Source organism: Empidonax traillii, unplaced genomic scaffold (genome assembly GCF_003031625.1).
Source record: "Empidonax traillii isolate 1590-97213 ecotype Southwest subspecies unplaced genomic scaffold, ASM303162v1 scaffold110:size1153230, whole genome shotgun sequence".
In the NCBI taxonomy this organism is placed as follows: Eukaryota; Metazoa; Chordata; class Aves; order Passeriformes; family Tyrannidae; genus Empidonax; species Empidonax traillii.
In genome coordinates, this window is record NW_020955303.1 from 363332 (window position 1) to 374574 (window position 11243).

At 36.9% G+C, this 11243-nt stretch overlaps 1 protein-coding gene across 4 annotated transcripts in view; it reads left to right on the plus strand.

Annotated features, from left to right (window-relative positions):
* GRM8 (glutamate metabotropic receptor 8) overlaps nucleotides 1-11243 on the plus strand; it is a 328287-nt gene that overhangs the window by 260612 nt on the left and 56432 nt on the right. For all 4 annotated transcript variants that reach the window (XM_027882705.1, XM_027882707.1, XM_027882706.1 and 1 more), the window contains one exon: nucleotides 283-419. In XM_027882705.1, coding sequence (XP_027738506.1) covers nucleotides 283-419 — 137 coding nt within the window. The remainder of the gene's footprint in view (nucleotides 1-282; nucleotides 420-11243) is intronic.

Genomic DNA, 11243 nt, shown 5'->3' on the forward strand with positions numbered 1-11243 from the left:
AAAAAAAAAAAAAAAAAAAAAAAAAAAAAAAAAAAAAACAACCTGCCAACCAGAAAAAAATATTGCAAAAGATCATATTTTCAAATTATTTTCATGGAATCATAGATTTTTGATGATGATAATAATACACATTTTCTCTTTGTGAGTTTTTTTCATTTATTATCATACCAGACTTGCACTATGAAGAACCTGGTCAATCTCTAATTATTATTTTTCCTTTAGCATATTTTTTAAAAATTGCTTTAAAGGTGTTTCTCTTAATTGCTTTTTATCTTTTTTCAGGGAGTGCTGGAACACCTGTTGTCTTCAATGAAAATGGAGATGCTCCTGGGCGCTATGATATTTTTCAGTATCAAATCACCAACAAGAGTACAGAATACAAAGTAATTGGTCAGTGGAGTAACCAACTTCATCTAAATGTAAGTACACCATTTCCCACAGTATTCTTCTGGAGAAACTGGCTGCTTGAGGCTTGGATGGGTGCATTGCTCACTGGGTAAAAAAACTGGCTTGATGGACAGGCCCAGGGAATGGTGGTGAATGGACTTACATCCAGCTGGTGTCCAGTCACTTGTGTTGTTTCCCAGGGCTCAGTATTGGGGCCAGTTCTGTTTATGTCTTTATCAATAATCTGGATGAGGGGATTGAGGGCACCCTCTGTCTGTTTGCAGATGAGGCCCAAGCTAAGCAGGAGTGTTGATCTGCTGGAGGGTAGGAAGGCTCTACAGAGGGGTCTGGAAAGGCTGGATCAATGGGCCAAAGCCAATTGTGACTGATAAACAAGGTGAAGTGCTGATTTTGCATTTGGATCTCAACAACCCCATGCAGAGCTACAGGCTTGGGGCAGAGTGGCTGGAAAGTGGCCCAGAGGAAAGGGATCTGGCTGTGCTGGTCAGCACCCAGCTGAACATGAGCCAGCAGTGTGCCCCAGTGGCCAAGAGGACCAGCGGCATCCTGACCTGTATCAGAAATAGTATAGCCAGTAGGACCAAGGCAGTGATTGTCCTCCAGTATGGAGCATTAGTAAGGCTGCAGATCATACAATCATAGAATCACTAAAGTTAGAATAAACCTTTCAGGTCATTGAGTCTTACCATTTATCTAACACTGCCAGGTCCACCACTAAACCATGTCCCTATGTGCCATTTCTAGAAGTCTTTTAAATACCTTCAGGGATGGTGATTCCAACACTTCCCTGGGTAGCCTGTTCCAATGCTTGACCACCCTTTCAGTGGAAGAGTTTTTTCCTAATATCCAATCTAAACCTGGCCTGATGCAACTTGAGACCATTTCCTCTTGTTCTGTCACTTCTTACCTGTGAGAAAAGACTGACTCCAACCTATCTACAACCTCTTTTCAGGTAGTTATCACTGTCTACAACTCTCTGCTTTTAAATGATCCAAGAAATACATTGAGGTGCTGGAGCATGTCCAGAGAAGGGCAAAGGAGCTGGTGAATGGTCCCAAGCTCAAGTATGAAGAAGAGAGGATGAGGGAGCTGGGTTAATTAGTCTAGAGAAAATGAGGCTCAGTGGTGACCTTATCGCTCTCTTCTTCTGAAAGAAACAAGTGACAAGATAAGTGGAAAAGGCCTCAAGTTGGGCCAGGGGAGGTTTAGGTTGAATATTATATAAAATTTATTCCCCAAAAGGGTAATCAAGCCTTGCAACAGGCTTTCCAGGGAAGTGGCTGAGATACCATACCTGGGGGTGTTTAAAAGACGTGTACATGTCGCACCTAGGCATGGTTTAGAGGTGGACTTTTCAGGGCTGGGTAATGGCTGGACTTGATGATCTTAAAAGTCTTTTCCAAACTAAAGGATTCTATGATTCTACTGGTTTGATTATGATACTGACAGAGAAAAATACTCATTTGAATATTGTATTATTTTAAAACAGTTAAAAGTATTCATTTTTCTCTGTTAGCTGGCAGAAGAAAGGTCTTCTGCTTTGTTCTTGAGAAGACAGGAAAAGATAGCACAATAACCCAAAACAAATTCTTTATATATTAAAGTTGGATGCATGTATAGTTAGCTGCTCCTTCAAATGATATTTTAGAATCATTGTATATCTGTTATTCTTCAGACTAATTAATAAGTTAGGCAGGGAAATAATAACTCATCCTTCAAAAAAAGCTGTCAGGCAAAATGATGGGGACATGTGTATTGCCCAGCTATTTCAAATAACATAAGAGGATGGGAAAGTATTCAGTAAAAGAGAAGTTCGAATTCTAACCACTTCTGAAAACACTGGGATGATGAACTACTGCAATAAAAATATTTCTTGAATATAAAGGAAGAATTTGGTGGTTTTCTATATAAATAACTAGGATTTATATTGTCCCTTCTTACTTCATAGAAAAAGAAATAAAAGACATAACATACCCAATCGTAGATAATGTTTCAAATTGCTGTCTTAATGTGTTCTTCAAGTTTTGGGAATGTTAAGTCCCACCTGTGCATGGAACTAGATTTGGTTTGAAAATCACCATCCGAATAGAATTCAGAAAATATAATAAATGGTATTTGTATGACAGACAACCATCAAGCTTTAACTTAAGAAGTTTTTGGGTCCAAGGCAGTTTTCTCTGTCAGAAGATGTTCTTCATACAAAGAGAGTTACAGTAAGGAGAAAAGCAAAATGAAATTAATCTGTTTCCTTATTAGCTCCACAATATTTACAGGTCTTACTTGAGTTATGTTAGATATTTGGGTAGCTCTGCAGATGTGCAATACCAAGTGTTCATTTGCTAGTGGCTGAGGAGAAGGGCAACAGTGTGAACTGATGACTAGATCCAAGAAAGGGATTTTATTCAGTGACTTCAATCATACCTCAAAAAGCAGGTTTCAAAAATCTCTGATTTTCTATGGGAGAGGTTCCTGATGAAGAGTAACAAAGACAGTGTAGCAAATATTTACAAATTATTCTTCTGTTGAAACTATTTTGAAATAATTATCTGAGTGCTGACATATGATAACTCCCCATTTTCAGCCACAACTGTTAAAACACTTTACCATAACTACCCTTCAGTATCTATAACTACTTGGCAGGAACTCATTTATTTTATTATTTTGGCCAAATAGAAAAATACCAACAGAAACTGTGTGTAGCAGATTATGTGGCAGTGTTATTTTCCTTCACTAACCTGGTATCTGTCTGTTGAAAGGTGTGAAAGAAAAAAAAATGGTTACACAAGTTTAAGGTTAACATTGAACATTAATTTCTGGAAAAACCACTCCTTGTCATAACTGCTACAAAATACATTCCAGGCTACATTTTTCTGTAAAGTTAGTGTTTATTAAATGAACTCAAAAACAGATAAACACATTTTGCACAAATGTTAGCACTAACATAGCAGTTACGTAGTACTAGCTAAAAAGCTACTGAAGAATTTGCTTCAATTTTAGTTCCATTCCAATCTGCCTTTTTCTATCTCCTCTTAGACTGCTGAATTTTTCACTAACCCTGTGGCTTTTCAGTCCCATTATTTCTGCCTCGTGTACATGTACTCGAGGGAGTTCTCTGAAATATTATTAGATTGATGGCTACTCATATTATTGAGACCACACCATGCTAACCGCATTGACCACAAATCTAACAGGAAAGGATTAATCTTAGAATGCACCTCATTAACTTTCATTAGAAATGGGTGTGTTAAGGTGTTTTTTCCCTGTTTTTTTCATCTCTGTGATCCCATATGCTGGATGCAACCGGTTGATCAAACTCGCAGGCAAGCGTTGTCCTCTCCAAGGAGCTGTGGAGATGTGAATGGGCTGGCAAACTGCTCCATAGCATGTGCTTCTGCTCCCAGCCTTGTGCCAGGATCCTGCCCTTGTCCCACTGCCCCCTACTCTGCTTGCACAGCCCCTGCTCACAGGGACCAGGGCAAGCGGGCACACAGGGCTTAGTCCACTGGGGACTGACAGGGCTTTATTTCTTAAAGTGTGTTAGGTCTTGGGATGCTGGATGCTGGTCTTCATCAGTGTGTGCAGGTGCTGGTGCAGTAACAATGAAGAAGGAAGTTGTAAAAGTTGTGGTATAGTCCATTTCCATCAGTTTCTACATTCACCAAACTTACTTAGCATGTGTTGATGGTAGTTCTGACAGATGATGATCTGCTGTGACAAAGCTGTTTCCTAGTCTCACTAGACAAAATATATTAAAGCCAAATAATCTTTATGGATGATTGTCAATACTCCAAATCATCATATTGCAAATTAGATAGTGCTTTTGATTGCTAGTGAATCAGAGAGAATACAGTGAATGTTTCGATTAGTTTCTGTGAAAACATCTGTATCTATTGAAAGCAAAAAGGTATTAAGATGGCAGGGCAATTTTTACCTTGCTGTTCTACAAAGGAGATGCTTTTAAAATATAATTCTTTTCCCAGTCTATCCTTCTTTCTCCTTTAGTTTCCTCTTAATGAAGACACATGCAATTTTGATTTTTAGTGAATATTTGTCAGTAAGATATCTTTTATAGATACTCCTACTCTGGTTTTTACAGATATTCCTTCCTCAAATTGTGTGGTAGCATGTTGTAGCTATGATGTGTTTATGATTGTGTTCATCTATACAGCTGGTATTGTGCTTCAGAAAATTAATCATTTTAATTCATCTGTTTATTTTCTGTGACAGAAGAATAAATCATGAAAGTATCAGGTTTGTAGTACAATTCAACATTTGGAAACATTAATGTAGCTGAGATTAGAATAAGTCTTGCATCTAAATAACTGAATATAAAAGGTTCCTTTTTGTATTTCTGGTCTCCTAATTCCCCTTCTTTTTCCTTTTCCTTTTCCTTAGGATGCTCCTTGATATTTATATCTGGTTTTGGTGACAGGTCTGTTGTGTGGGCTGCTCACCTGGTAGCCAGCCCTGGTCCTGTCTCTGACCCCAACTCTCAAGATCCAGCATTCCTCTGCTGGTATCTCTGGTTCCTCAAAGTTTGCGCTGACCCTGCAGGGTCCTTGTGGTCAAGCTTCAGACTTGTTCCTTTCCTGGTGCAGTGCTGGTTATCCCTTTGGGCAGAAATTGCTGACTCTGGCTAGATAAAGACTCTGTATTACGCACCCTAAGGGGATCTTTCTCAACAGGCTTCAACCAGCTGCAGAGACCCTTGTATCTTTGATGCTGTTTTTTTTTTTCCTGTAGACTTCCATCCTGCTCTCCTTTAGGCCAACTGGTCTTTTAGATTTCATCTGAAGCAGCTATAGCTTGTAGATATAGGAACTTCATGGTACTGATGGGTAGTACTCTTGCAATTCTTACAAAACAACCACACGCATAACAATGCTGAGATATACAGTAGAGAAAATAAATTAAGAAAGAATAATTAATTTAAATTTAGTGTGTGTGTGTGTGATTACTGAGTCTGAATAAGATTTGAATCACAATCTTTGACAGGCACAAAGAAACTCTGAAAGCAGATATTTGGAGACATCGAACTGTAATCTCAAAGTACCTGATGATTCTGACCATGTAAATTTACACTTCTTTTAGTAAAGAGGTGTAAAGTCCTTTTATTCTCTAAAGTTTCCTGTCTTTAAGTGATCTTAATGTACTGGAAATAACCAGAGATCAAAAACTTTTAGTATCATTTTGAAGGAAAACATAATTGCCTTAGAACTTTTGATCATGAAATACATGTTAACTGTCAGGGCTTTCTGTTGTTTGCTTTCTTAATTTTCTTTAATTTTTCAACAGAAAAAGAGAACTTATTTTTCAAGAAACTCTGATAGTTAAAATCCTTTAAAAAAAAAAAAATCTGTTTTTCAGAATGAATAAAAATCCAGGCAAAGGGAGCTGTTTCTGCAAAGTTATGTTTTATTCATATTGCAACAGTGTTTTGCATACCAGGTCACACGTAAAAGTTCCGTACAAATATGTGGGCTTAGCAAATTTGAGCTCTCGACCATGTAACCTCTGTACAAGGAAAGTTGTTAGAAACAAGTTTACTTTTCCTGGCACTTATGGTTTGAAATCAAGTTCTTTTTATGATTAATAATGAACTCTCTCTTAGAAACTGTGTTCTGTATTGCATGTGTTGTAATAAGGGCTAGATTGAGATGTTGACTGATGGCTTTTGTCAATGATAGTATATGGAAATAGTCCCAGTCTAAAGTTTTAATAACAAGTTTCTCAGTTCCTTTCCTTAGAAATGCATTCAGTTTGTTCTGGTTCATTTCTGAGTGACTTTTTTTCTCCTCTGAAAAACTTTCTATTTTTAAATCTGAATGCCAGCCGGAAAAAGTTGAAATGCTAAAGGATTTTAAAATCTTATGTTTTGACTTTTTTTTGAAAAGAAACCCAGCACCTTTTTAAATACAGTTTGATACATTTTCAGGTTGCTTTTCAAGCTTATACATTGTTTTAGTCTTAAATGTGTTTAAATACCCCAATATGAAAAATATGTAGATCCAAGTCCATATTCTTCCAAGTTAGCAATTTTGATTCGTGGGTCTTCAGGCAGACACAATTATTGGTGCTTTCAAAATCACGCATTTAGCTGATGCAGTTAAAATGCTTGAGTGGATATCCATTTATGTGATATTACTCCTTAATTAAAAAACTAAAGCATATCAAATAAACTGTATGTTTCCCTAGAAATTTCAAGACCAGATTAGACAGGGGGATGAGCAACCTGGTCTAGTGAAAGGTATCTCTGCCCCTGGCAGGGGTGTTGGGACTAAATGGTCTTCAAGGTTCTTTCCAACCCAGGCCAATCTATGATTCTGTGTTTCAAATGAAAACAGTGACATTTTAAAGCAGACTTCATTTGTGTTTGTTTTGTTGTCTGTTTTATTTTGTTCTGTTTTTTTTTTCCCACCAGAACACAAGAGTTCTGTTGAAAGACAAAGGAAATTTTACAATAACAGATTTTTAACATTCTCCTAGACATAATAAGATGCATAAGCTTTCAGATTTATGGAATGTATGCATTGAGGATATAAATAACTCAGGGGCATCCATTTTTCTATAATGATCTTGATTTATGACTACGTGAACCATAAATTAAAATTACACTTCTGTGATGAAGTATCAGAGAGACAGCCATAATCATCATCAGCCTTAAGCCGAGTGTTAGGTGAACTAGTAAAAATTGGGAACCCCATGTTGACAGAGAGCTTCCCTTCAGGCAACCGGATCACAAAGATATTTGAATCAGTATTTGATTTCTCTTTTTTTCTAGGACTCTTGTCTTGTATCTGATCCTGAAGAAAACCATCAACACTGAAATTAGTCAATTCTTTTTGGAAGTTACAGATTCAAAATGCATTAGCTTCCTATCTTGTGACATGGTAAAGAAAATGACTCAAAAAGTTTCTGATGTTTTCTGTGACTGCATCAAATAAATTTCAAGTTTTGCTGTAGGCCACTATATTTCATTAAAGAAGCCAGAGAGTCTCTTTTTTTCCTGTGGTAACTATTATATAATTGATAGATGTTTTCAAATAACTGAACCTAAGCACTTTTTAACAAAAGAACATAGTACAGTGAAATACGTAACAGGAGCACTTACTGCTGTATATGATTATATCTATAAACAAAATATGACAATCATACAGCCTGCAGGGTGTTCTTCTACCCATATGTAATAGGGTAATAGAGTTCAAACTTACACTCTATCCATGTTATCTGACTAAAAATTTTTGATGCTGGGCTAAAAATATAATTCAATGAGACAAGCAAATATGGTTTTAGTTCTTCTAAAAATTATACTGTGGTTTTCCATTAACCTACAGAGGGCTGAAAGTGGAAGAAGTTATTATGGTTTTTAGACTGCTTAGGTTTTGCAAAGCTAGTCCTGCTCTTAGCACTGGTCAATAAGTATGATTCAGAATTTGCTCCATTTTACTGTCAGTGTCTTTGGTCAATATGAAACATGTAGTCACTAAGAACCAATGCTAGACTGAAAGAATAAGTCAACAGTAGGTTACAGTAGTTGAAAAATACAGACAAGACAAAAAAGTACAAGAAATGTGGAGTAAAATTGGGATTTTATGATTTTGAAAGGTTGCAGACTGTATTCATATAAAAAGCTTTGTAATGGAAGAGAAATAGGCTGAAAAGGCATTAAAAGATTTTCAGAAGTGCCCATTGTAGAACAGATGGTATTTCCGACATGACTGAAAACAGAACTCGGATTCAGAAACAAATGATCTTAGAAGAACCAAAGAATGACAATTTGTCTTCCTTCTGAAGTTTTTTACTTTGTTGGTCCTAATAGGCTTTTTTTTCCCTCAGACTACCAACTTCACTGATTCTCTGGGGAAAAAAAAAATGAAAAAAAGGAAAATAGATAAAAGATAGCTGCTAGGGAAATATCCTGAAATTTGATAACCATTTTTTCTTCATTAGAATGATACCAAATTGCCAATGAAACAGTCTCTGCTTGAGAGTTAGAATGAATACGGATTTTTTTCCCACCTTGTCAGGGTGAGTGAAAGTCAGGTTTCTCAAATGAAGCATAGAGTTGCAGTTGCATGCTTGGCTGTGAATTTGTCACAGCATTCTTGAGTCCATTGTAGATATTTATAGCTTTTTATGATCATCCTTGGTAAGAAGTGGTATGATTAGAATGAATTGTCCTTTGAACAGCCATAGCCAACGGGACCATGGACTGTTCTTGTTCTTTTCAATAAACCGGAAAGGAGGCCTTGTCATGCATGACAAATAAAATAAATCACTTGTGTTTTAAAATATTTTTTTTTCTTCTGCAGTAAAAAACAAGTGTGCAGTGATAGAACAATAAAAACCTGGTGCTTTTATATGCATTCCTGGAGAATTCTGCATTCATGCAGGGGACTTCGGAGCAGGGTTAGCTGCTCCCCTGGTACAAGCTAATGTTACAAGTTTTCGCATAGATAGACGGCTACTGGGCATTGCAGGTAGTTTGGGTTATGCATAGCTGGCAGCAGTCTGCAGTGAATTTTTTTTTGAGGTGCCAGGGTAAAATGTGGAGTATGAGCATATTTCTTCCCCAGTCTCTTCCATCTTTCTCCTTTCTCCCCATAGGCCTTTATGTATGTACTGTAATTTGAAAATTGAGCTGCCCTTTAAATCTTAAAGCAAAATATTCATGGTTAAAAGCCAAAATGGTAGATTAAATGACTATAATTATTATTCGTTTGTGTTACATAATGAAAGTCTACTATTAAAAATCATTAAATAGAAAATGAGAGGCATTCCGTGGTTATGATATGATGAAAGAGAATAGCTGGCAGTTAGCAGAACATTACTATATGATTATTTTTTCTGTTTGCTTTACTGTAATTTCTCTTCATCTTCCAATACTATTAATTTAATTTCTTTAGGATAGTCATCTAATATCAAGGACTTTTCATCTTGATAAATCCCCAAATAGTTTTTTTTTAAACTTATTTAAAGACAGAGAGTGAATTATTTTCTGCATTTCCAAAATGGTATCACTGGATTTAGTGGTGATACTGTGTTAATACATCTTAAGACAGGGAATGATTAGCATAGCTAATCTCATTGTAACTTCAGCTTGCAGAAAACAGAGTTAGTGTTGAATATGTCAGTAGGATATGCTGGAAGTGACTGGATCGAATAGGGAGGATTGCAGTACTGTTTTTGGTAACTACAGGAATTCAAGCAAATGCCCATTTTATGGAAAGCTTAGGCATAAAGCTAGGCAATGGCTTTGGAATAATTAACAGGTCTACATTGCCAGAGGCCACTGCAGCAAGTAACAACTAGACTTGTGATGATTACATCATCTGTTCACTTCCCCTGTGCTATGAGCTTGTTAGCAGAACTGTGACTTCACTTGGAAAAGTGGAGAGAGTGCAGTTGAAAGCAATCATAAAGATCAACCATCTAAAAGTAGGTCTGTGGGGAATGTTTAGGCAAACTAGAATTGTTTAGTCTGAAGAAGATTGCACTGAGAGGGGTTATGTTAATCTCTTTGAGTGCAGAAAAAGAATATTCAGGAAAAGAATAAACTGGCATAGGCATAGTTTATTTGGCTGTTAAGAAAAGTAGTGGATTTGAATTACAGTGAGAGAGATCTAATGGGGACATGCAGGAAGATTCTAACCTAGGACTGGGCCGCCTTGGGAGGCTGGGCAATCTCCAGCACTATGGGCTATTCAGAGCAGGTGAGCTGTATAGACTGAATTTGCATAAGTAATTCAGAGGTGGGGACATCTTCAGCCATCACTTCTTAAATTTTCTGGCTTTCATTTATTTGATGGGTTTGGTCTGCTAATAATCCCCTCCTCTTCAGGCTATAAAACAGAAATTTGTTTAATCTAGTCACATAGAGCATGTTTTCTTTACACGCTTCTGATCTTTGTTGATTTCCTTTGGACTTCCCATTTGATTCTCTTTCGAAGTGAAACACAATGATCTAACCTTCAGAAAGTGTTCTAACTGAAGCTTGCTAGTGCAGAGTACAGAAGAAACATCATTTCATATATTCATGAGCGCAGAGCAGAGAAGAAAGATTGTTGTATCTATCCGCATTTCTCTGGATGGCATTTGCTGCTTTTACAGGAGTTTGACATTGGTTCAGTATATCATAATCTACTAGAGCCCTGAGATCTCTTTTTCTGCTGAGGAGCTGCTATCTCCCTGTCCTTCCTGACCCATAATGTACTGTTAGTTGTCTCTGTTAAACTGAATGCTTCATTTTTTCAGACTCTGCAGTATCATTTGGAATAAGTGTCCTGACCTTCAACATAGTTTAAACCTTTTCCAGTGTTACTGGCCAAATTTGATCACCATACACTCTATTTTATCATCCAAACTGAGTGAGTGGTTATTACAGGTATTAAATAGCAGCAGACTAAGAACAGACCTTTGTGGGCCACACCCTGTGTCATCCCTTCCCTTCTGTCAGTAAATCAACTACCAATTTTATCTTTCCACAGTTTTCTAATATAATTTGCACCTAGCCCTTAGGGGCTAGATCTGTTTCAATAGGTTGCTTATGACTGAAAGTGTAATTTGAGGTGGTGTCAAAAATCTTTCTGATGTTAAGATAAATGACATCTGGCTGCTTGTCTCTCATCCATGCTTCCTGTTACTGTCTCACTGAAGGAAAAGTGACAGCTCGTTGTTGACAGATCCTTTTTGGCTGTTATTTGGCTTGTTTGTTTTCTCTACATTTTTGAAGTGTTTTTGCTTATTTCCTTTTGTATTTTTCTGAGAATTCAAGTTCAACTGAATGATTGATAATTCCCTGTATTCTTCTTTCCCCCCTTTTCTGAGTGTAAGCA